Source organism: Podarcis liolepis (assembly GCF_965112155.1).
Source record: "Podarcis liolepis genome assembly, chromosome: 8".
NCBI classification, from domain to species: Eukaryota; Metazoa; Chordata; class Lepidosauria; order Squamata; family Lacertidae; genus Podarcis; species Podarcis liolepis.
Window position 1 is genome coordinate 41,959,383 of NC_139560.1, and position 26,619 is coordinate 41,986,001.

The 26,619-nt window shown below is 42.0% G+C and overlaps 1 protein-coding gene across 2 annotated transcripts in view; it reads left to right on the plus strand.

Annotated features, from left to right (window-relative positions):
* Positions 1-8,310: 8,310 nt before the first annotated feature.
* KLHL14 (kelch like family member 14) overlaps positions 8,311-26,619 on the plus strand; it is a 60,600-nt gene continuing 42,291 nt past the window's right edge. Inside the window, exons 1-2 of one of the 2 annotated variants that reach the window (XR_014529283.1) lie at positions 8,311-9,133; positions 10,828-11,844. Coding sequence is in view for 1 of the 2 variants with exons in the window: in XM_083517767.1 (XP_083373893.1) it covers positions 10,871-11,844 (974 nt within the window). In the remaining variant the exon portion in view is untranslated. Of the gene's footprint in view, positions 9,134-10,710; positions 11,845-26,619 lie in introns of those variants that run through there. The other variant, XM_083517767.1, reaches the window with a different exon arrangement.

The window sequence follows — 26,619 nt, forward strand, 5'->3', positions numbered from 1 at the left end:
TTCCTATCTCCTGCTCTGACTCCTCTTTAACACTCAGGTAAGTGTCAAAAACGGACCTAGCTATTATGGATGACAAGGGGTAAATGCCTTCATGTTGTCCTCCAAAGGTTAAAGTTTACCAGCCTCAGTTGGAAGCCACAATCTCCAATAACCATTAATCCACTAAACTCCAGTAGGAGTGAACATATTTATTGCTGCAGTCACTAAAGGGTGAAATAAAGATTAGTTTTTAGTTAGGAACGCAAAGCTTTTTAGATCAATACAGACCCACTGCTGGAATCAATCTAAACTTTGGAGATTTTTAGGTAAAGATTTACAGGGCTCTCTTTTGCACAGTTAATATTCCAAAACTCGGGGGTGGGGGGAGTTGTCTGTGCTACATTACATAGTAATCAAATTGAGTAAACACTAGTCACTTCATAAACTGACCTCGGCTGTGCACATAGCAAATGAGTGTACAGTGATAAAAACACCCATAATGTGGATTGTAAATTTGCCAATAAACAGGTAAAGCCAAAATGCATACATAGGCTAACATGATAAAATGTTAGAAGTTACATTTGTCTATTTGAAAACATAAATAATCAATAGACATTAATAATGAAATTGTTGTTGCATTTCTTTATTACTGTGCATATTAAGCGTCTCAATTATTTCTACTTAGTTTGATAGATAAATGTATACACTCATTTTATGCAAGCCTTTGAAGAGGATATAGAATTGCTTTTCAAAACAGAAGCTACTCTTCAGATGAAAGAGCAAGTGGACTGGAAATACACAGCTTGTTATACCCCTCTGCTGTTCATGTTTGATGCATGTATACAATTTATTATGCAATTTCGTCAGATTTGACAAAGTAATTGCCTGGCAAGCCACACAAAAGGTCTGAAGGTGGAGTAGAAAACGACTTAATAGATCAGTGTCTATAAATGATATTAATAGGCATTATATATGTGTGGTAGACACCTAAATTGTTTTCTGCATTGTCACATGATTATATTATGACATTCCATGTATTAAATTCATTTTCATCAACACGGCCAAGACAAAAGTATTCTGGTATAGTGAGCTGTAACTTCTCAAAATCACGAGTCATTCCTATAACCTAATATTTAATACCTCTCACAGGATCATGTGTGTTTTAATGCACTTGAGAGAGAAAGAACAACAAATTTTAACTGGATAGTAGGCAGTACCTTTCACTCTCTTTATCGTATCCTTACATTACAGATAGCAACCTACACTTTACAACTTATATAAAGTGGGATATGGTAACTATTTCTTCTAAATCAGCATTTCCCAACTAGTGGGCCATGACCTGCAGTGGGTTGTGAAATCTTTGCAGGTAAGTCTTGGGCTTTAAAAGCAAACTCAAAATAATTATTGTTTGTAATCCTTAACTGGTACAATGAACGCCTTGCACATTTTTGTTTTTTGTTTGTTTTTGGTAAGTTATAGTGCTCTGTTGACCCTTGTAACTGAATGTCAGAAAGGCTTGAGTCTTGCATTTTAGCACTTGGGAACTAATCCCTGTTGGCTGGTGGCAGATAAGACATAAGGTCCAAAATTCAGGTGACCATAAATTTATGGGTCACCATAAATTTGGACTTGTTGGTAATGATGATGATGATGATAGTAGTAGTGGTGGTGGTGGTGGTAATAATAATAATAATATCTATATCACAGACCCTCTTGTTATTGCTGGACCCCAGGTCCCATCAGTCTGATTCAGCATGGGCAATGGTCAGGGATGATGCAGAGTTCAGTAACATTTTGCTACAGGTATCCCATCCTTATGCTAAATGGCAATGATTAAACTTAACATACCTCTTATATCACATCAACACAACCAATGGAAAGAGAAGCACTCTTATCTTTCTATCTATGGTCCCAGAGTATGTTCTGAAGTCATATTTTAATGTATGTGTTATTTATTTGTGGCTGTAAATCACTCTGAGTTATATTTGTAAGTAAAAAAGACTAGTAAGTAGTAGTGGTGGTGGTATTAACAATAATAGAGTGCAATAGCAACATTGCTGAAGCTAACTAAGCCTATGTCTAGTCAGTTCCTGGAAATCCTGTGTATGTCTCCTTAAAGTTTCATGATGGAAGAACATAAGATATAAGATTTAAATAAATTAAAATGAAATAAATGCATATTTTCATTGTGCATTTATTATGTAACAGCAGAAATCCAACATTTTTTATTATTTCAGATATATTTTGCACATTCATATACCTAAATTACAGCCATTTTAAAAAGAAAGGAAGGAAGGAAGGAAGGAAGGAAGGAAGGAAGGAAGGAAGGAAGGAAGGAAGGAAGGAATTTCACAGCAGATGGATCTTGTTTTCTACACCCTGTCCTTTTGTTATATTATCAGCATAAGGTTCATCAATGGGTCAAATTTACTGGTGGTGAATTAATCCACCTCCCACAAAGATTGCTTCTATCCCTTATATTCCATTACAAAATGCATACAAACCACCCATTTCTGCTTACATCTGCCCTGCATGGTTAATATATGTGGACTTTGTCCCAGTGTCAGTCCTCAGTTCTTTAACATGCTTAATTTAATGTTGAATTTTAGCAACAAGATGGTATTAGAGGCTGAAAGATGTGATGTGCTTAAGAAAACTACCAAATTAATAATACTGTGCCTTAATGCTGACTTTTCTTAATCATAGCAGTTAGCAATCCTGAAGATTGACATTCTTCATTACTCTTTTAGAAGGACGTAATCAAGATGAAGATATTAACCATGATCCCCTCACCTCCATTATAAGCCATGTAAACATCATGGTGGAAACATTTTTATTATACTTATTTTAGACCAAGGAACTTATTGCCACAGGGTATCACCAAGCCATGAAAGTTTAAAACAGGTCTGCAGAAATTGAGACCCGGCAATCCAACCACAGTCTAACAACCATGGTCTTTTAGACACTTGACATACCCTGTTTTTGCAGTACCACAAAAGCAGCAAAAACAGGCTTTTGGAGCCCCTGGTAAGCTACGATAGCTGATCCTTGTTCTGTGTTTCAATTGATGAATTAAAATTTGTTTTAAATTAATATACCCTCTCCATAAATGGCAGTGATACTTGTTGCCTTGACGGTGGTTGTGCAATGTGGCCCTGCCTTCACCACCTCACTGTAACAGGCCTTACCCTCAAGTGGGAATTTGGTGTGGTGTTTTGCAACATTTCGGTCTGACATCTTGATTCAAAATTGCATCTGATGGTGTCCAAATGTGGGTGAAAACTGTCTCTACCTCGAGAACAATCATGTCAGATTGGGGAACAATATCTCTAGAAGCATTTGAAAGCAAAGAGAACGGACAGACAGACAGATAGACAGACAGACAGACAAACCATTTTCCAAAATATATAGTGGATAAGTAAGTGGTTCCTCAGTTTGGAATGGCAAGTGGACATCAACTATTAGTACAAATTACAGTAGTGGTTTGTTTTGAAGTTGTCTTTGTAATGTGAAGTACAGCTATTGAAGCCACCAATTCATCACATCCAAGCTCACAGCTGCCATAGGACGGTAATTATTTTCAGTCTCTTCTGACCTAAGTCCGATTTCAACTGATGATTGGAACATGAAAGGTTCCATAAACCATTATCAACTGCCTAAGGCGTTCAGTTCCCCCACAGTTTCTTTATGTAATTTAGCTTTTTAAAGAATCCCATGAAAGTTGAGTGCTTCAGCATAAAAAAAGAAGATAACTTCCTCTCTGCTTGTGTGATTTCCTGCAATGGTAAGAACTAGGGGGAAAACCCTCCATAAAGCAAACATTTTATTTTCCTCGGCAATTTGGGGTGGGGAAAAAACTCCAAGAGGGGTCAAATCAAGATAGTGCAAAGGAATAAGCCATACATAAGTGGAGATATGTTTTGAATTTTTAAAAACACCCTACCCCCATGTAGAGCTAGTGGAATCTTGTGATATGTGTCATTAAGATTGGATAAATGAAGAAGGGATCAATTTTGAACTCCCTGAACCTGGTTTTTTTTAAAAAAAATTAATGACACAATGCAAGACAATTCCATCATGAACCTGCTGCATCATGTATGGCTTGGCCCTGAGTAAGTAGTATCTAGCTCAGCATGCTGTTGCCGTCTTTTATTCGAAACAAAGAAATTAATAGATTTCAGGTGTTCATAAATGGCGGAACTTGTGGAAGGAATATGTGTGCACGATTTCAAGATATTTCCAAACATTGCCACTGAGGTGGAGGACATTGTGCAGATGGCCAGGCAAGTGGGTGGTGATGGCTTTGTTGATCTCATCCAGAAAGAAGTGGAAGAGTTAATTGAGGGCCAACAGGTATTGACTTTTGAAGAGCTGGAGGGACTAGTCAGATCAAGCTCCTAATGTGAGGATAAGGATAGTGAGAATGAGCCAGCAAGCAGGAACCTGCATAATTTTTTTCCCAACTCTTCCAAGTCATAGAGACCAGTGACATCAGGGATGGAGCACAACTCATCACTACTCCTTCTCTGTCAAGGCACCAGCTTTTACTGCTCTCAACTCCCCATAAATAGGTGAAGCATCACTTCCATATTTTGTGTCTTTCTAATTAGGAGTCCAAAGGCGCTCTCTTCCAGACACTGTGCAAATATGCCCTATATCTCTAAAAGAAAAACAGCCCAGAAACCTATGAAGGTGCCTCACACTGAGCCAGACAACTGGTCCATCCAGTATCATCTATACTGACTGTGAACACAGTTTTCCAAGGCTTCAAACAGGAGCCTTTCCCAGCAATACCTGGATAAACATAGATATGGCATATGTAATCTTCTGAATGTAAAGTATACACTCCACTCTACTCTTGGTCAACAGCTCTCATAAATATGATACTGCCTGTAGTAAAACAGAAGATAATAATTCCTTTACTTTCTACTGAACCCATTTGATATCTGGTCATTTGCACTGGTGGTCAGGAAAAAGTTGGGATCTAGAAGTTGAAAGAAAAAAAATTGTCTAACTGATACAAACTATTTGATGGACAGTTGCTGAGAACCCTTCACTCAGCATGTATTTGTATTTCGGTATTATGTTTATATATAAATTTGCTATCACAAAATACATTTACACATTCCCCATGCTGAATGCTACTTGTTATACTTTGTCTTCCACCCAAAATGTAAAAGCAGCAGAGATTAAAACTGCTGATAGTGCTCAGTTGAATAGACCAAACACAGGAACAGATTTCTGCACCCTGGACAAGTTGTGCTAAAATTAATCTACTGCTATCTTTCTATTTGAAGACAAATTTGGGGTGTTCCAATAGAGGTGTCCTCTAATGTACAAGAACTAGAGAAGATTGTGTTCCAAATCCACTTTGCCCCTGAAGCCCTCTGTTCCACTTTATTGCTGTTATGGTTGGTCTCTCTGAGCCAGGATTTTCCAGGACACATGGGCTACAGTGGGAACAAAGAATTGGAGAAAACCAACCATTCTCCTGTTAGGAAGCTTTAGGCAAAGTTTGGGGTTACAGAAACTTGTGAACCAATTTTTCTGATTGGTACTCATATGTAAAATATACATCTTTATGCAACATGTTTGGCATGATATTAGATTTATGATGTTTCACTAGAAACATGCTATTATTTATTAAATGTGTACCTCACCATATAGCCCTGCCATAACTCCCAGATTGTTAAACATGTAAGATAGAGAGCTCATGAACCTGTAACTCTGTTTTGCACCAAGTATGTCATGGTGTTTTGTTTTGTTTTTGTTTTTTTAAAAGTGGAAGGGTGAAATTCATTGTTGACGTTCTACTTACGAAATTGCTATCTTTGGGGGGGGACTACTCTACAGCTGAAAGCAAACAGACAAGTAGTAAGCGTGGAGAACCTATATATGTGAGTGAGGGGCTCTATTGGTTCTGAAACCCTTCTTGATAGTACATTTCCGAGCACAATTCAAAGTGTTGGTGCTGACATTTAAAGCCCTAAACAGCCTCGGCCAGTATACCTGAAGGAGTGTCTCCACCCGCATCATCCAACCCAGACACTGAGGTCCAGTGCTGAGGACCTTCTAGCGGTTCCCTCACTGCGAGAAGCGAAATTACAGGGAACCAGGCAGAAGGCCTTCTCGGTAGTGGCGCCTGCCCTGTGGAACGCCCTTCCATCAGATGTCAAAGAAATAAACAACTATATGACATTTAGAAGACATCTGAAGGCAGCCCTGTTTAGGGAAGTTTTTAATGACTGATGTTTTAATATATTTTTAACCTTCTGTTGGAAGCCGCCCAGAGTGGCTGGGGAAACCCAGCCAGATGGGCAGGGTAGAAAGAATAAATTATTATTATATTATTATTTATATCAGGTCCATAAATAAAACTCCATGGGATTTTAATGAACCCACAGTGGTTGCTTCATATAATATTGCCCCCAAAAGGAACGATGGTGATCAAAGTGTGGAGGGTAAACTTTGCACTTCGGGCCACATCATGTTTACTTTTGCAGTGACACTGAACACGCATCATTTGTTGGCATATGGACATAAAGCCTAACTTTGGGGATCAATCTGGATAGCAAACAAAACAACTATTTTCCATTAATGAATAGGGAACTCTCATTTCTCAGCACCAAGAATGCAATGAAAAATTGCTACGTCTGACAGAACTTCCAGAGGGACCTCTTCACAACTTAAGGCAGTATAGGATTGTGTGACACATAATTTGTTATTTAATTATTTAATGTAATATGATGCAAAATGGCCTTCAGGGGTTATTTACAGCTATAAAAGAAAGTAATACAGTAAAGTTCAACAGCAATGGAATGACAGAAAAACTGCTATTCCCAAGGGCCTTAGTAACATTCCACAGCTGTTGCTATTGATGTGTATGTGTGTGTAAACGAGCATTCTGTGCTCCTGTTTTGGCACATCTTTAGCACACACCAAACATTCAGTAACACAAAACTGATCATTTTGCATGGGGTTATCTCCATCTTTCTGCTAGCTGCACTCTTCTATGTCTCTGGTGTATCAGTGTGGGGTCACTAGGTGGTTTGTGAGGACAGGGTGCACTGAATACTCCCCTGTCCAATGCAGACTATGCCCTTAGCCTGTCAATGCAATATGCCAAGACACGTAATGCTACATTAAGAAAATGTACTCTTGTATAAATTACATTGCAAAAAGTGTAAATTAATCTGAATCATTTGGCACCTTCATTTTCTTTATTATATCAGTTGCTGCACTGCAAAGTGGGTCTCCCCATTTCCTGTAAAATTTGATTTCCAGCTGGTTTCCTTCCATCAGCAGATGTTTTTGCATTCTTTTGTAAACTAAGAAGGAAGAAAATAAGGGCTAGTGTTCCAGATAAACCCCCTGGCATGCATTTTAATTACTAGAGCCTTATTAGTTGGGAATCTTAAGATTTTATCCCAGCTCCAACTTTCTGTGAAGTGCTTCTCTTCAAGTCTCCTTTAATGGGATTTTTATTCAAGGTCATATATTCCTTTTTGGGCATTTGGAGATTTGACAACAGAAGAAGAGAGCTATAAAAGTGAGGATGTAATATATCACAGGTTCAAGTGTGGACAATTTGTCCACTACTCCAGTGCCTGTTGGTGGGAGGAATACACCAAAATTTCTTCAAAGTCCTATGACTCAATTTAATAAAGCATCCACAAAACCTGCACCGAACCACCACCACCTCCTACCTCGCCCTGGGAAATGAGTGGTGCAAGTTCATAAGTATCTCTAGATCAGGCAAAAAGTTGAAAGGCTCTGCTTGCTAAAGAGTAGGTGGTTGTTTTCCTGCGGTTTGGGTTAGGCTTCTGCACTGCAAAGTCTCTAAACTGGAAGGCGAATCTGGCAATATGCTAATCTGACAATAAAAAGTGACTTCTGAACCTTTTCTCTGCTGAGGAGCTGACAGTGAAGTACAGAGACAGTTGTCTAACCAGACAAAATGACAGAGAAAATATGCTTCCAAACAAGAGCATAAATTGTAGGTGGTGCAGATGAATAAAAGAAAAAGCAACAGCTATAGTACTAATATTATGCACTAGCCTCACTTTACCTCTGCTTCTTCATCTCTCTCCTTCACATATGCATGAATGGAGGGTGTACCCTGTCAAACTAATAACAGAGGGTTGGGGGGGTGACAATATCTCTTGTACTGAGACCAGACATTTCCATCACATGGGGCAGCTAGGGAGGGGAGGGGAGGCAGAAAACAAATATAGTGCAGTATGAATCCAACACCATTCTGTGCAGACACAAAAGTTTGCATATTGCACTGGGCGCTTGAAGATCATAAATCTATGCATGAGAAAGATGTAGTGGAAATTTTGGGGGGGGGATTAGAGTTTATTTTTGTCATCTCTGTGAGACAGCTACTCATTCATCCAGATCACAGCTAAGAAAAAAAGCTGGTCACAGAAATTAGCAGTTTCAGCTCAGCAGCAAAGTCGCCAGCCTGTGAAGGCAGAGAGAAATTGACTAATTAGCAATGCGCACTAAAACTTGACGGTTCTTTATAGAGAGAGAGAGACGAGAGAGAGGAGAGAGAGAGAGAGAGAGAGAGAGGCAGAGGAGGGGGTCGCTTTCTCCCCTTCTTTCTTCCAAAGATGTTTGAAATCGCAGTCATTTACGCTCGACAATTTTTACAATAGCCTTGAGCCATAATTTTGCGAGTCTCTCCAGCATCCATCCCCCTGTATGGTCTCTCTCCACCGGCCATGCACGACCGTTTCTCTCCCCAACCGTGGATTTCCTATTACTCTCGTTACGACTCACTGAGCCCCAGGCCCAAGGATAATGATGTGTTGTTTCTTGGTAGCATAATTTGTCACACGTACATTTTTTCTTCTTCTTCTCTTGCAGAAAGCTCTGCGCGCGCTCTCTCTCTCTCTTTCTCTCTCTCCCCTTCTCCCTCTCGTACATTTTCTTGCTGTTGCTAATTCATGGTGATCAAATGATGTACGACAAAATAAATTGTAAAGAGTGACTGCTTGGAGTTGGGCACCAGAAGGTTTTTTTGTTTTGTTTTTTTGTTTTTGTTTTTGGAAGGAGCGATCAAACCTTTAAAAAGGAAGGACAATTGATTTTTTTTTAGGGGGGGAGCTTAAGTGAACCTTTACTTTGGCAGCTGGTTGTGGAGCAGGTAAGTTTCTGGCCTTCGGTCTATCCGTCTTGAGTATTTTCTCTCTCTCTCTCGTGGCTTGTTTATTGTCGTGAAAACGGGGCGTGTGTGTGTGTGTGCGTGTGGTTTCCGTGGGCTTAGAAGTATGTGGCGATCGGGGGGGGGCACTTGTGTTACACGCACGTCTTTGGAGAATAAACTCCGATTGCAAGAAATGGTCAAAGGAGGAAGAAAGAAGGGGAGGGCGGATGAGAGGTGTGTGTGAGGGGGGGGAGGAATGACCGGGTCCACTTAAAGGGAGAGGCTCTTGGAGATTTCTGAAACCCCGACTGTTGGGAGGCAAGGGAAGTGACCGGGGAAGGGGACCTCCCTGCCACCTGGCCACAGGCGAAGACTGCAAGCGCTGCCCACCAGAAGGGGAAGCTACAATGGAAGTAGCAGCCCTCGCCGGGATCCCGCAGAGAAGCCGTGGCGGCGGCGGCGGCGGCGGCGGCGCTGGCTGTTGCCGCGGAGGGCTCGGCTCTGCCGGAGGCGGGCGACGGCCAGCGCGGGTCTCTTTCCCCTCAGCGCCAGCAGGTGCAACTCCCAGGTTAAGGCTCGGTGTATTGATTCCCCTCAGCCGCCGCCGCCGCCACCGCCGCCCTCAGAGTCCAGGCGACTTTGGCTTGGGGAGCTCCGGCTCCTGGCGGCGCAGGGGCACTTTTCCCCGCCCGCTCGCCTCTTCCTTCTTCCCTCATGCCCCCCAATCTCTCTCTCTCTCCCCCCCTTCACATCCACCCACCTCCCCACTCGAACTTCCCAGAGTTGCCGGAGTTAAAGCGGCGCCGCCTTCCGCCCACAGGAAAAGCAACCCGCGCAGAATGAACGCCAGACCGCGGGGGGACTCGGCTCGGCCTGCCTCTCTCCCCGCTTTGCCCAGTGCAGTGCAGCACGCGCAGCGAGAGGCGGCCGGAGTTGGGTGCACACCGCTGCCCCCTCTCCTCTCCTCCTCTCCCACAGACGAGGACATTCCTTCCTCTCCCCCCCCCCTCGCGGTGCTGCTTCAAGGCGAAGCGTCTGGCGGTTCTGCAGACGCCGTCCCTCGCGAAGGCGGGAAAGGCGCAGTTTGGGGAAGGGGAGGGGCATCCGACAGGGGCATCTTCAGGCAGGCTGTCTGAAATAGCGGCCTGGCCGCCCTTGACTTTGGCAAGGGCTGCGTGGTTTTTCCACCCGCCCTCTCTTTCGTCTCGATAGTTTCTCTGAGAGTTTCCGCCGCTTGCCGTACAAGCCCAAACTCTACCCCACCTTCCTTTCCCGCCTCCTGCGAAGGGAGCAGCAGCGGCAGCAGCAGTGTGGCGCGCAAGTGGCGCGCGCGCCTCCTCCGCTCCTCCCGGGTTGAAAGAAAGTAGTTGCCCACGAGCCGTGTCCCACCCCCACCCCCACCCCCCGCCATTTCGGGAGGGAAGCAGCAGCAGCAGCGCTTGCTGGAGATGAAAGCCCCAGCCCCATGGCGGGGGGAGGGCAGCACACCGAGAGTTTTAAGCAGCCCCAAGCCCGCCGTGGCGGCGGCGGCGGGGGCGGCTGAGCAGGACGCGTCTCGGTGCTTGCGATAAGGATGGACACGCCAGGCCTGTGAAAGCTCCGCGTTTGTTCTTGTGTGGCCCCCTCCAGCCCCAGCCTCTCAACCACTCGTTTCCTCCCCCCACCCCACCCCGCCTTGCCCCCTCTTTGCCCAGGTCGGAGGAGGCTTTCCAGTCAGGTGCGCTGAGGTTGCCCGCCATGTCCAGGTCCGGGGACCGAACGTCTACCTTCGACCCGAGCCATAGCGACAACCTGCTCCACGGCCTCAACCTGCTGTGGAGGAAGCAGCTCTTCTGCGACGTGACCCTGACGGCGCAAGGCCAGCAGTTCCATTGCCACAAGGCCGTGCTGGCCTCGTGCTCGCAGTACTTCCGATCGCTCTTCTCCAGCACCGCCGGAGGAGGAGGAGGCGGAGGAGGCGGCGGCGGCGGGGGGAGCGGGCACCACCACCACCACCCGCTGGGCGTCGGACCAGGTGCTCAGGACGGCCTACCCTCCAAAGAGCAGCAGCAGCAGCAGCAGCAGCAGGAAGAGTCCGGCACGCCCTCCTCGTCCCCGGAGGACAAGCTGCTGGCCAGCCCGCGGGCCATCAACAACCTGGTGCTGCAGGGCTGCTCGTCGATCGGACTGCGCCTGGTGCTCGAGTACCTGTACACGGCCAACGTGACCCTGTCCCTGGACACGGTGGAGGAGGTGCTGTCGGTCAGCAAGATCCTGCACATCCCGCAGGTCACCAAGCTGTGCGTGCAGTTCCTCAACGACCAGATCTCGGTGCAGAACTACAAGCAGGTGTGCAAGATCGCCGCCTTGCACGGCCTCGAGGAAACCAAGAAGCTGGCCAACAAGTACCTGGTGGAGGACGTGCTGCTGCTCAACTTCGAGGAGATGCGCGCCCTGCTGGACTCGCTGCCTCCCCCCGTGGAGTCGGAGCTGGCGCTCTTCCAGATGTCCGTGCTGTGGCTGGAGCACGACCGAGAGACCCGCATGCAGTACGCGCCGGACCTCATGAAGCGCCTGCGCTTCGCGCTCATCCCGGCCCCGGAGCTCGTCGAGCGGGTCCAGTCGGTGGATTTCATGCGGACCGACCCCGTCTGCCAGAAGCTGCTTCTGGACGCCATGAACTACCACCTGATGCCCTTCAGGCAGCACTGCAGGCAGAGCCTGGCCAGCAGGTAAGTAAGAGAAGGCGAAGCGGGCGGGCGGGGGTCCAACTCAGATAAAGCCTCATACTTTGCATTGGGTTAGCTGCGTGTGTACATGAAACTTGAGGTTCAAAAGTTGACTTCAGCACTACAGAGCTGTGAGCAAAACAGGGACAGCGCCTGGCTGAGGCGGTGGCTTGAACACACCCTCCCATAGGCACTGGATGAAAATAGAGAGGAAATATATATTGGGGGGGGGACACTATAGCAACAGCCACAGGGATATCATGGCTCAAAAAGGAGCCATGGCTTAGATATTTAGGGCCCTTTAAAGATGCTGCAGCTGTTTTGGATAGTCACTTCCTACTGCATCAATAACACGTGCAGAAAGTTTGCAGACAACTGAAGCTGAACCCTTATGTGGAAGGAAGTTACATGGGGCCTTATTACTCAGTAGACCTATATAGGATTGTGCTGTAGATTTCTGCTTGTGCTCTTGTGGGTGAGCTTGTGATAAAGGATACAGGTCAGTCCCACTTGGATGAAAGTTTGGGCTGTAGGGAAAGTTCAAGCAAATAGCTTGCCCTGTTGGAGACCTGTCAAAATGTATGAGGAATTGCACCCACACTTTTCTGGAAGATGCTTTGTTGATACAGCCCATGGTGAGGTGTTTTGAAGAATGCAAAGTACTTTTAAAATTTATTTAAATTTGTTTGATTTAGGGGAGGGGAGGACAAAAGGAGAACACAGTTTTGAAAAAGGAAAGGAAAACTTCAGTAACAGGTTGTGATGTTCTCCTTAAGTGTTAAGCCGCCCAGTCACTGAACTACAGTCCTTGTTAGAGGTGCAGTGCACAGCAAGCAAGACTGGTGTCAAGGGAAAGTGGAATGTGCTGGATAATTTAAGAGATGTCTCTTAAAATACAATATGGGGAGAAAATTGGATGGGCAAACAGCCATGGCTTAGTAGCATCAGTTTTAAATCCCATTATGATCTCCTTGGGCCCTTTCTACAGGGATGGTATCTTGCCAGCTCCTCATCTTTCTACTGTGGAAGTTACCACAATTCTTTCTGATATAATGCTCTGTTCCCATGATACTACAATGCAATGTACAAGTTATATTTAACAGCAAAAAGTACAACTTAAAATGTGTTAATCATTAACATGCTTCACATTATTCCCAGTTTAATGTTTCACCTGTTTTATAAAACAATCCAAATACAGTGCAGATGTCTGGGTTTACATCTAGCTCTTAAAGTACTTTCTATGCTTACTTATAATACTGTCGTTGATAAAATGCAGGTGCGGTATTGCCCAGGAATAGTCATGATGTCATACTGTTTGTGTTTGTGACATCATATATATTTTCCTGTTAAATGAGTGAATGAACCATAATGTTGAAAACAAAGGGCAAAATCCATAATAAAAATCTTTTAAATTGCTACTATGGGAAATGAAAGAGATGGGAAGTGTTTAATATTATATTTTTGTGTGTAGCTATGCCTCTTTTTGTTGTATGTATTATTATTAACACAGTATTAAACTGAAAGTCTGCACATGTCACAAAACTTTTATTTTGTCTTTTTAATATATGGTTAACAGTGAATTGTTATTAAAGTGGCATGATGGAAAAGAGCGTTGTGAGATCCATACTGTTTTGCATATTATGGTGTTTTATTTCCCTGTTCAGAACTTAACAAAAACTCCATGTTTAACTTAAACATTTAACTTTAGCAGATGATAGCTGCAGAGCTTCTGGCTTTCTTTGTCTCTAGAGAGGCTTTGTAAAATATCTAGCTACACTATAGTGTATCTTAGTATCAAGTATTAGGAAAAAATGTAACAGGAGCACTAAGAAATATAAAAGCACATTTGAGGCCTTAACAGTAACAAGTCTGGCAACTGTCTCTAGGATAATATTTTGGCTTTCGAAATACAGACTACATTACCTACTTCAGCCTCAATTCTGCACACCACCTGGGACATGATGGGGTTTGTGTTGTGGTGGATTGCCGAGATACCAGGCTGTTTGGTTCAGTGCAGATACCTTCCAGCTTCACTGGTCCATATCATTTGAAGGATATGTAGTGGTGTTCTGACCACTGAATGTTTACAGGTGTCAGGGATGCTGATACTTCTGCAGCTGGAAGCTATCTTTTTCCTTTAAGCAAAAAATGCACAGAACAGACATAGTCTGACCTTATTCTGTAGTCATTAAGGCTGCAATCCTACACCTGCTTACCTGGGAGTAAACCCCACTGAACTAAATGGGACTTCCTACAGAGTAGATATGTATGGGCTTGCAGTGTTATGGAACTATGGGTTGAATCCATCTATGCTATATTCAAAGTAGACCCATTAAAATTAATGGGCCTAAGTTAGTCAAGCCCATTAATTTCAATGGGTCAACACTGAATAGGACTAACATTGGATACAACCCAGTATTTCTCACTTTTGTACTCAAATGTGGATACTGATTTAACTTGTTTGTTGCACATATAACATTGTATGGACATATTGAGAGTATTAAAACAAATTAACCTCTGTAGTCATATTAAAACTTTACTCTAGATATTATCATTGATCTCCATTAATGATCTACTCTAGTATCTTGATAGTTTGACTTTCTTTAATATTCCATAATTATTCTATGATGCTGTCTAGCATATACACAAAAAGATAAATAAATCAATGATGTTCATAAGCAAAGCAAATTTTATATGCACCCGATTAAGGTTTTTTAACTGTTCCATATGACTTAATTAAAACTGAAGAAATTAAATATAAAATTTTAAACTAAACAAATGATGATCCTTGAAAGCTTAACATTAAATAAAAGAGATTCTTTAAAAGGCATGGGAACATTATTTGGAATTATTTGGGGGAAAGTATATTTAAAACTTATTGAATAAAGTAGTCTGATAGATAGAAATGAATATAGAGAATGATTTCCAGACATTATTATTGGTTTCCAGGGAGCAATAATGACATAGGTAAATTAGAACTACATGAAATGTTTTATGAGATGTTGATGTTGATAAGGGATACTTATGAATATGGTTCTTTTTAAAAGAGACTAGTTTCTTTCTGAGAGGTAAATAGTTAAGTGGCATAGACATCTGCTTAGTACTCTATAATGAAGTAACATAGAATTAACACACCTGCTCTTAAAGACTGATTAACATCCTGCTGCAGACTCCCATTTACTTTAATGGGGGCTGTATCAGGCCTTTAGCATAATTTGATAACTGTCTTCCTGATTTGCTTAAAATTACACTTTTGTTCCTAATGCACTACTTAAAACTATTGCATGCAGATGCTTTGGGATTTGCCCTATTTGCAAACTTTAAACTCCCACTAAAGAGAAAGGGTAAAAAGCCAAAAGCCTGAATTATGATTCTCAAGTTGCTCTCTGGAAGTAGTAATTTTATGTATCTTTTGCATTGCAGCCCTAAAATAAGATAATATTGTTATCACTGCTGCAAAACAAGTGCACATATTTGAAACTATAATACCTTTCATGATGGTCTGTCTCAAAATGAAATCCTTCAATGGATGCAAGACCATAGCCAACATTTATTACATTTCAAATGCATTATATAGATCATACCAATATGCTAGTTCTAGAGAAGCAGTAGTAAAGTAAGATATACTTTTCACCCATAAAATGTAAATGTTTGTTCTAAAAACTATGGAAAATGTATTTTTCCATAAGAAAGAAATCATAAACTTTCAGAGTTTAGAGGAATTTAATCCTAAGAATTGTATAAAGAAGTACAGCTTTATACCCTGTAAAGTGCTGAATATAACATGCATGATTTGCCCCCTCCCCTCTCTGCTTTACACACAAGGGGAGGAGATTTAAAGTTTCCATTTGCAGTTTGTAACAAGCAGCAGTTTCCTGTTTTGTCTGAATATGAGAAACTGTGGTTCATTCAAACCACAATTTGTTAACAAACCAAGATAGCACACTATGCTTTGTTTCAATATCCTGATTTGTTAGCTAATTATGATTTCTATAAACAAGAGTCTCTTGTGTTCAGATGAAATAGGAAACCACAGTTTGTTACAAACTGTGAATCAAAGCTAAATCTTGTTACACACAAAGGAGTAAGGGATAAAGTAGAGTTATGAGGATCATGCATGTATTGACAGACCATGATTTTGTTACTTCTGAATTGGGCTTCTGCGTTAACTCTCAGTTGCTGAATGAAGAGGCAAATGCTAAGATGCATATATGGAGATTCTAATGTTTATATGGCTTGCTCGAGGTAATAATAAAGCATCAACTTCAGCTTTCCCCCTTATTTGACTAGCAACCAGTCATCAGTGTCCTAGTGGCAGAAACTCTTCCTTGCATTACAGCTTTTGGTTTTCTTGGTGACTGGTTTTAAAGATGATAATTTCCTTTGCATTTTCAATTACATTTTAGAGCTGTGAATTGAAAGAATTGGAATAAAAGTTTACTTTGTTTCCACACTTTCCCCATAAACTGATAAAAATGAAATAGCTCTCTCCAGGCAAGTGGCATCACCTTTGCCTCTCAGCAAATGGGAGAAGTTGGATGTTTGAAAGGGCTCTTTCAGTTTTTCTACTAATCTTGGTTCACTAGGAAGTCTTAGCAAGAAAGGACCATGATACCCCTTCCTCCCACCTGTTTTTGCAGCTCACTACCATTTGCCTGGGTGCATGAGCTCTTTTTTAATGTCTCACATATTGATAGTTACAGTGACTGTGCAATGGAAATCAGGTTGGATACTTCAAGACAATGGTTTACACGTTTACCCAGAACTCTGTAATTCTTTGCCTCTTTCATCACTAAGTAGAACTTAGTTGTCTGAAAGGGTCCATCACACAATGGACTTCACTAGAGTGCTTTTTTATATTTTTTAAAAAGCTAGATATTGATACTTGTCAAGTTAGACTTACTGCAAAGTCCGTTGCATGAAGGCATATAATTGTCAATGACCAATAAAGCAATTTTAATCATTTTTATCATTCTAAAGTTCAATCAAGTTTTGCCACTCTGTTTTCCAAGGGGCAGGCTTTGTTTATCTGTGTGTAGTTATGAGATATAAGTATGGTTGAAATCCTAGCTGCAGTCTGTGTATGCTCACTGCGCTTTATAGGCACCATAATCAAATATTAACTAAGGAAGGGGAGCGCCTGGCACTTGCTTGAGATGAGGGGCTTTGGAGACCCATTCTCCTGTTTGGTTTGGGTACAAGTGTGAGGGGAGAGGGAATTGGGTTTGAAGATGCATGTTCTTGCAAGCCAGTTGTATTTTCCCCACAACACATACAGAAAGGGTCCTCCTCTCTGTTTAAAGATTCCTGTTGGAAGGAAATTGGTCTTGGAGGCAATAGCTGCTCCCATGCTGGCAGTAAGCGGGCAACATGCATGTCCAGACCAGGGGCTCCACTAGAGTTGGGTTCATGGGGCTTGAGCTCCAAATCTTTTTCTAAGTGCCCCAAGTGTTTCTGTGTGGGTAATGATTTTGGGGGAAATGGAATTGTAAAGGGTCAATTTGGGTAGGATATTAATTTGGAAGAATAAATGTGTTTAGAGAGATCATTTGTGGGTAAATTGAAAGGGAATTTAACTGATTTTGATAAAGATATGTTGGGAAATTAATTGGGAGTAAAAGAATTGAAGGAGGACTCATTTTAGGTGCTCTGGGTAGGGTGCAAATTAATGGAAGAATTTACACAGGGCGATTTGGATAGGAAATAGGCTGACTTGCCTTCTCTGACATTTAAATTCTAAATTTGCATCTATACACATTAGCATATGGTGCTCTTATGCAAATTTGTGTCAAGGGGTCCATGCCCTCCAAACCTTTAAGTACCTAAATATCCCCTGGTACAGACCTCAGCCCTATTGGGTTTGGAGACTCTTGAGCTTGCTTTAAAAAGAAAAAGAAAAGGCAAGTTTCTCATAGTTCAGTTGGTAGATCATTCAAGTAGAATATGACTTTCTTAATTTTAGGGTCATTGGTTCGAGCCCCATGTTGGGCAAAATATTCTTGCATTTCAGGGGACTGGACTAGATCTCTACAATTCTATGATTTCATGATTCCTATATATATTTAGAGGTTCCTTTAACCTCTAAGGACCCACTTGAATGCTCCCACTTCCCCATTCTGCTGCCCTGCTCATCCCTATGCAGCATACTTATGCTTGTTGCCTTCCATCTCACAAGGCAAAACTTTGAAATGGAGCTGAATGGAGGCCTGCTGTTCAGGTGAAGAGGGGGAGTAAAACAAACAAGCCAAAAAGAACTCACTAAGCACATTCAGATCTTTCAGCTTACCTTAGCTTGCTGTTTAGTTTGCTGCCAGTATCCCTTATTATTGAACTATAACACTCTGTATCAAATGGATGGCCTTCTGCCAAACATATTAATTTGAAGGCTGCTTTTCTGTGTAGAGAAAGAACCATGTGAGACAACATCTGCCTTCTGAGGTCAAGTATTATAAATATGCAGTGGCGTAGCGTGGGGGGTGCCAGGGGTGCCGGCCGCACCGGGCGCAACATCTGGGGGGGGCGCACTCGCTGCCTCCGGAGTCGCCGAAGAGCCTCGGGCGCAGGCTGTAGCGGAGCCGCATGTCTCGCGGAACCGCCGAGCTGTGCGCGCGTCCGGGCTGAAGGCGCCCGGCAGGCAGCGGCTCTCAGCGCTCGCCGCGGAGGACGCGCCAGGCAGCCCCTCTTCACGGCCCCGCCTCCGCCGGTGCTGCTGCAGCTGCTGGGCAGTTGCATTTTCCTCGCCTCTCTGCCCCCCTCCTCCTCCGGGCAAGCGGCGTCGTTTGGGCGGCAGCGCCAGCGGCAACTCGCGGGTTAGGGGGGGCGCAAATTACTTGCCTTGCCCCGGGTTAGGGGGCGCAAATTACTTGCGTTGCCCCGGGTGCTGAGAACTCACGCTACGCCGCTGTAAATATGTCATAATAAGTCAAGTAGTAAGGTGATTATTGTGGGACTGAAAGTGGGAGATGAGACCGGCAAGCTATCACAAGCATTTTGACACAGTTCTTGTATATATGAAATACCTCACTATGATCATCCACTGAACACCTGGATTATCTGCTGCTCCTATTTTGTACTCTTTGTGTGAGCTGTGCAGTGTTTAGAGATGTGTCTCTACCTAGTAGACCAAAAAACATAGAGATAAATTTTATCTATGAATCATATATGTATCTTGTATTTTTTCCTGAGGAGCTCAGGGCTACAACCCATTTCCCAGATTTTGTCTTTCCTCTGTTCCATTACTGCTAGTCCCAATTCCTGACATTGGGTTTAATATATTCCGCTTTCTTGTTTTTGAGCAGACTCTTGTATTCCAATCTAAGTTTAATCAAATTTTCCATGGATTCCTCTGATGGATTCTTATGTGAATCCCTAATTGCCTTAACCAGAACTTTCTTAGCCGCTTTGCACTGACCATCAAACCAGCCAAGATGTGCTGATTGTGTTGATTATTAATTGTATAAGTTATCAAACAGGGCCTGAGTTCTGTGAAAATTTACTGGAAGACATCAACAATATTTGGAAATTTGCACATAAAAAGTTGGCGCAAGCTGGTAAGATGATTACTATATGTTGGCATCTGTCTGTCTCAAGAGACAATGGAATGTGCCTCCAGTGATTAAGTCAAACTGCTGTGTTAGCAGCACTCCTCTGGGTGCAAGCCTGGGCAGTATGTATAGCGGTCCTGGGCTGCCCAGACAACAACCCCTCCCTCGGCCTCACTGATGTGGTCCAAAGGAAAGCAGACCTATACGTTTGGCACCAGCTTGCCTGCAAGAGCTGCTGGAAGGAGGTGTACAAGGTGCCATCCAACTGTTTTGGACTTAATAAATTAAATATTGTCCTCTGGCCACCATATATCCACATCGCCTAGAATAGATAAACTTCAGATTCAAAATAACAGCCCCAACCCTGAAGCTTTCCCCCAAACAACCAGTGCCCTTTGGCAATAGTCACTAGAGGTCATCAGGAGAAACAGCAGTCACAGTGGCATAATAAATCCCTAACTTCAAAATAGCACCACAGTTTATGGTTGGCACAATCCATGCAGAGCAATCAAATATCAAAAGTAATCAAATATGCAAAAACATAGCGGAAACACCCCATAGAAATGCTGTCAGCTGTTCAATAAATAATAATAATCTCTGTCACTGGTTCTTAAAACTAGGAGTCATTTTAAAGAACAAAAAAGTATTTCTTGGCATTGGATTTGCAGCTAAGTTATTTGTTACCCTGGAACATTTTCAGGAAGATGGCTCCAAATATTTCTAGTAGCATATATCTCTTGCTGTGTCATTGGAAGGGAGATAACTGATTTAGCTCAAATAAACCCTGCCAAGATTAACAGAAGCTGACTGATCAGGGGGAGGCTGGAGGGGGAGGCTGGAGAAAGTAATGGCTGAGACAGCAGACTTTTTTTTTAAAAAAGAAGCCTCGGAGGGAAATGGATAACCAGCCATAACAAAGGAACAAACATTACTTTTAGAATTCCTATGAGACTTGGATAAACTTAAGATGGGATTTGGGGTGCAATATAAGCAGTGTTTCAATAGAGCAAATTAAGGAGATAAATCAGGACTGCATAATTTCTGATCACGTACCAGCTTGCTCCCTTCACAGATAGAGAGGAGAGAAGCGTTCATGTTCTTTAAAGCACAGCTCTCCATGATGTCAGACCTCAGACACTACGACCAAAGGCAGTGTTTTCTCCAGGACACTGTGATGTGAATTTTCTGTACAAACCTGAAGTAATGGTGAGACAGTACAATCAGCAAGAATCTGACTAATAGGGAAAGTGAAAACTTGTATATCCAGTTCACAAGTGGGGTTTTTAAAACAAAACAAAAAACCTATTAAATTTCCTAAAAGGAAAATGTACAGCAGACAACTTGCCAAGAAATTTTTGAATTGTTCATCACTGTAAATAGTGTTAGTATAATACATCCTACCTGTCCAACTCATATGTACGTACAAGAGCATAGCCTCAGGGCACGTAGTTCGGTCACCTTGCTAAAGCTAAAGCAGTTCCAGGTCTGGGTCTGGTCAGTTCCTGGATGGGAGGCTGTCTGGAAACCCCCATTTATGCCACTTGGAATTCCATGTTGGAAGAAAGGCAGGATAAATAAATATAGAAATAAAATGAATAGTAAATAACACACTGAGGGGCCAGAAAACTTCTGTGGGTTGGCATTTGTTACCAGCATCACCTAACCTCTGATTCCACTCCCTCCTGGAATTCAGAGTTTATCACTAACTGCCAGGAACCAGAGGAGACTGCCCCTACCACACTAACATATCAGTAATAATATGGTAGCAAAAATCCATAGTAAAAATCCTTCCTGTGGATTTTAGTCATAGAGCACTTTAGGAACCAATCCTAGCTAAATAGCTATAACAAATAAAAATAGTGTATTGCAATACAATGAATAAATACAGCCTGTTATATGTCTGTGAAGCTGGGCACACTCTTCCAAGTCTAGGTAAGTATATAGAGTTGGGGAGTGGGCCCATCTCTGCCATCACATCTCTGTCAGCCCCTCACACTGCTGCTGTCCATTCCCTGGGAGGGCACATCTGTTGTGAGGAGCCAGCTCTGTGTGTCTAGGCTCTCTCCATGACATGGTTCCCTGATTGCACAGGGTTCCACATCATGACAAGCAGAGTTCGAAACTCCCGTTGTTCTCGGCACACTTTGCGACAGGAAAATTCATTAGCGTGAGCAATTTCTGAACTCGGGGCGTGGTACTGCGCCTAAGATTTCAGAATAAAACTGCAGGATGGAAGGAAAGGAGGACATTTTTCTGCCTCCCCACTTTCAGCTGCTTTCTGAAGACTGGAGAAGAGACCCCGTTAGGAGTATTAAGGGTGTGGGCAGAGGAAGGACTAGACCATGTGAAAAATGAACATAATATTTTAGCTGCAGTTCATTCATTTTCAGCTTTGAATTCTTGTTATAAAAAAGTGTGCCTAGACATTCTGTTCTTGCACCCATAACCTAGGTTTAAGGTGCCATTTAGCTCTTAGCTCTGATGAACAAGGGATGGATAACTCTTTGGAAAGCTGCCTCTCCTCTACAGTTATGCCCTCAGTGTGTGTGCCTGTGCTAGAGCAGCCACAGCCTCACTCTAGCTTCATGTAATTGTAATGACATGAGTTTGAATGTCCAACCAGTGCTGGAGTTTTGTACACTCTTCTGTGCCTAGAGCTGCAATTTCCAAATAGAGGATTGCCAAAGCTTTCTGAGTAGGTCACCATGCTGCCTGGGGTAAACCCTGAATGAAGTGTGATACACTGAGCCTGTGGAGGCCAAGAAAATGAAACTGGCTCCAGTATTTGTGTGAGAGATTCATTTGAAAGGGTTCAAGAAATTAAATTCACCTACCTACTTGTGCAGTCCCACAGGAAAGAAAGAAAGAAAGAAAGAAAGAAAGAAAGAAAGAAAGAAAGAAAGAAAGAAAGAAAGAAAGAAAGAAGCATCTATTAATGTTTGTCTAAACAAAATATTTAATGATAAATCAAGATTACATGCTACAAATTTTCTGTTGGCCTGAGGCAAAAGCTGGTGACTCAGAAAGACAGTGAAGAAAAGACATGGTTGATGGTTCTTTTCCCCAAAAACATTTTTTTAAAGGTAATGGCAACCTCCAGGTCTGCAAGAACAAGTTTCCAGATCATATTTCTAAAAGAACCTTGCTAAGGAAATCATTTCTATGGATGATTTGATGGTGGCTGTGGGTGGGGTAGGACCGGGGTGTGCACTGTCAATGGACAAAGGGCTAAGCAAGGTTTTATTGTTTCTGTGTTCAGAATTGCAGCCTCCTGAGGCAGCTTTTGCTTTAAAACAAACACAAATGTTGGTGCATTGTTTGTATCAGTAATCTGAAGCAGGGATACAGCAACATGAAAGGAAAATACTTTAAAATGTTGCAAAAGCACTTGGGATACAGTTAAGTGACTTAACAAGGATAGCATAATCAAACCAATAGGTGAAATCAGTTGTGCTGGCCTGGCTATTTCATGTTCATAAAAGAAAATAAAGGTGAATGAAAAATGTAGTGTGGCTACCAAGGAAGTGGCTGCACACAGTGAAAGAAGAAATAATTTTAAGACACACAGAAACAAGTGAGGAAAGGACACTGTAGTTACATATACAAAAGAAAAATCAAGAAGAATTGGGAACAAGATACACATTATTCCTATTTGTTTCCTTTTCCATTTTTGTAAGATTTCCACTTCAGCATTTACCGTAATACTGCCTTTAATTTGTCTGCTGTTAGAATCCTCACATAAACCTCCAACTGGGGAAAAAAACTTGCAGAAAAACCCAAATAATAGGACTTCTTTTCTAAGCAGTACTCCAGCTCTGTACTTTGTGACCTGCACATCGGCTGTCTTCTTTCTCTTGCAGATTGCCCCTTCTCTCTGTTTTGCTTCATTAATCCAATCCCTTCTTTACAAGTTCTTCACATAACAGGTGAACATAGAAGCCAACCCCCCCCCCAAAAAAAAACAGTTGGGCAGGCATTAAAATTGAGGGGAACAAATATTTATGTTATGCTGATGAATTTTTTTCCATCTCCAGAATTTGGAAATATTTAATTCAAGAGCCCCCATGTCTCTGGAGCATTTCACATATTACACAGAGGCAAACCCAGTTTTGCTTATGAATAGGGAGCTGTAGATAATGATGGATCCCAGACACTTACCTATATTATGTTCATATTTGTAAACATGTTAGTGACATTCATATTTTATAACTTTAGGGGTACACTTGAAAAGTCTTAGGTATAGATTGACCTAAAATATAATAGCTTGATTCATATTTCACTAACCCAAACAGTGGTTTAGTGTAAAAGTGTGGGCTAATGGAGAGGATCTGAAGCCACTTTTTTTGCTTCTGTGTGGAGTTATGAGAAGGTTTGGCTTAGCATGTCATCTGAATCCAGGCTCGTGGTTAAGCTAGAGTTGCCATATCTCAAAAAGTAAAATTTCTGATACTTGCCGCAATGTTGTTGAGCTTTTCTCTTTTTTTTTAACAAACCCAAATGGCTGAGTTTTTGGAACTGTTTCTGCTGCTTTTTCTTTCCATCACGTTGACATACACCTGGGTTTTCCTTGACATTTTGCTGATTTGGCAAAATCCCCCCGATGCCATTTTTACACTTAAAAACCAGGACATGTTGGTTATTTTCCTGACGTATGGCAAGCCTAGGTTGAGCACTGTCCAGACTAAACACAAGCTCCAACCAAAGGTTTGTTATTGGCTGCAGCTTGTGGTTAGTCTGAAGAGAGCTTAATTATAAGCATGGTTTAGACATTTCTAGGAGTCCACATGTTCACACAGTCTTGCTAAACAATGTTTTGGCTTAGCCTGACTTATTAATAAGATATGAAGTGGGCCTGAATTTTGAAATCATTAGAGGTTTCAGCATGGACAGCTATATCACTCCTATGCCGTTTAGAACTGCTGAGGTATATATGGCTAGTTTGCACATAATACTAATCCATGGTTAATAGCTTATCAGGGTTAAGCAGCATGGTAGTTCATACTATCTGATTGCTTTGACTTCACCCCTACCCTGGTGTGAGTGGGAGCAGCAAGCCATGAAGCCTTGTCTTGTAATTATGTCCAAACTGGAATGTAGTTTGTTTCACCTTACATGGATGCATGTTGGCTAGTGACCATAGTTTGTTAGGAAGAAGCTATTGGTACAAAGGGAAAAAACTAGGTATAAAAGAATTATTGGATGCCAAGATCCACTTTGGGGACAAGTACTGAGAAAATCCCAGCAGATGTTTAAAATCACAAAATATGCAGCAAAGTATAGCATGGAAATATAGGCTGTTAGACCTTTAAAATATGCCCTTCCAAGTTCCTTCCAAAGTTTCCCTTTCAAATGTTGGATTCATGTGCTTTTCCGTACAGAATTCAGAAAAAATGTTTGTTTTCTTTTGCAGCTTGGGCTGTTTTACTATGTAATCAGCTTAAGTCTACTGAATTCAGCGGGTCTACTCTGAATGTGACTTAGTTGGATACCATCCTCAAGTTATAATTTCTTGAGGATGGTATCCAGCTAAGTCACATTCAGAGTAGACCCGCTGAATTCAGCACTTTTGGTGTCCAACTGTCTTCTATTTCTTTTTTGTTGTAGGGGAGGTATCAGCAATTTCCTTCTCTGTTATGATGCCCCACAAACTGCAGAAAGCCTTCCATAAATAGTTGATAGGATTTAACTGTGGATTGCTTTTAATAATGCTGCATTTTTACTGATTTCTGTTAGTCATTTTTCATTTTTTTAAATCTCAGGATATTGTTTTTTTTTGGGGGGTGAAACATGTACATAAGTAGGCTTCTGCACGCATCTTTAAAGGGATTCTATGCTGGATGTGCAATTCCTCAGTCCAGCAGTATCTGTGCATGTGTAGAATCCTCAAATAAGCTGAAAATCACACCAAATCAGTTTTCTGGCAGTGGAAACTGAGGTCTGTCTCAACAACCCACCTTCTCTTTTCTCCACTGAACAGGTGACTGGCACAACTTGCAGTTTGCTTGGTTGGTTTGTTTGTTTGTTTGTTGTTTTTGAAAGGGCTACACATACACAGCTCTGGTTTCTACGTGTTCACATTGTACAATTTGGGCCCAAGTATACATTACCTGTTACCACTACTTGGTAATTCATATCAGAGTGTCGCCAGCCATCCTGCATCTCAGACAAGACAACTTTTACTATTTTTTGTTTCTTCATAGTGCTATGAGGCTTGAAGATGGTTTTTTAGATGAATGTGAAATGCAAAAACTAATAAAAAATTGAAATAAGCTTCTTTATTGGCCAAACTTGCAATGGTTTTCAGAATTTTAAAGTACAAGTGAAGTTGATTGTGATAGAAATAGAACATGCTACACAAGGCGGTTGGAATAAACAATTTACTCTCTCATTAAGGATGACCATGCTTAGGTGACTTATGGCTTAACGTTGCTCAGTCTCTTGTTATGTGTTCAGCCATCCTTAACTCAAATTAAAACATGGTTTATTCTACTCCCCCTTTGGAGAGATTGGGTAGAATGAAGCGTTATTGAAATTTTCATCTCATCTATCAGGCATGAATCAGAAGGTAGTCCATGCTGACAGTGACTGTGGAACTGATTCTGATCTCGTGGGTCAAAGGGATCTCGAATTTAAATTTACTAACTTTGTTACTGCCTGCTAGCTATTCTGTGCCTGATTTCTTTTAAAGCAGGTAATACAGTAACTATCTTTTACTATAAGAGGCAGTCTTGGCATGATGGCTAAATATAAATAGGCAAATAAACTAACACCAAGCCCTATTTCTAGATTCATGTGCACATGCACTTAAGCAGCAAGCTCCTTCATATTCAATGCTACTCCTTTTGTAAATGAAATGTTTCCCTTGCTTGAATAATGTACAATCCAGAGGCCTACCTGTGGCACAAATGTCACAAATAGTGATTGTTTGATGTATAATGGTTTTTGCTACATACTGTCATGTTATATTAATAAAATTTTGAAAATGAGGGAGGGGGACAAAAACAAGTAGTGATCATTCCAAGCATTATCTGAGCACAGTTTAGAACAGATACGTGATACTGTTCAATGTGAAGCAAGCATTACAACCCTAAAAGTTCTGTAACTTTGGTAAAATTCTGAGCCAGAAAGTAAGTTAAGCTTTTCTCCCACTCTTTCTTCCCACACCTCCAAGTCTCCTCCCATTCCCTTTCCTTTGTTGTTGCTTTGGTGAGGCACCAAGAGCATGGGAAGTGAG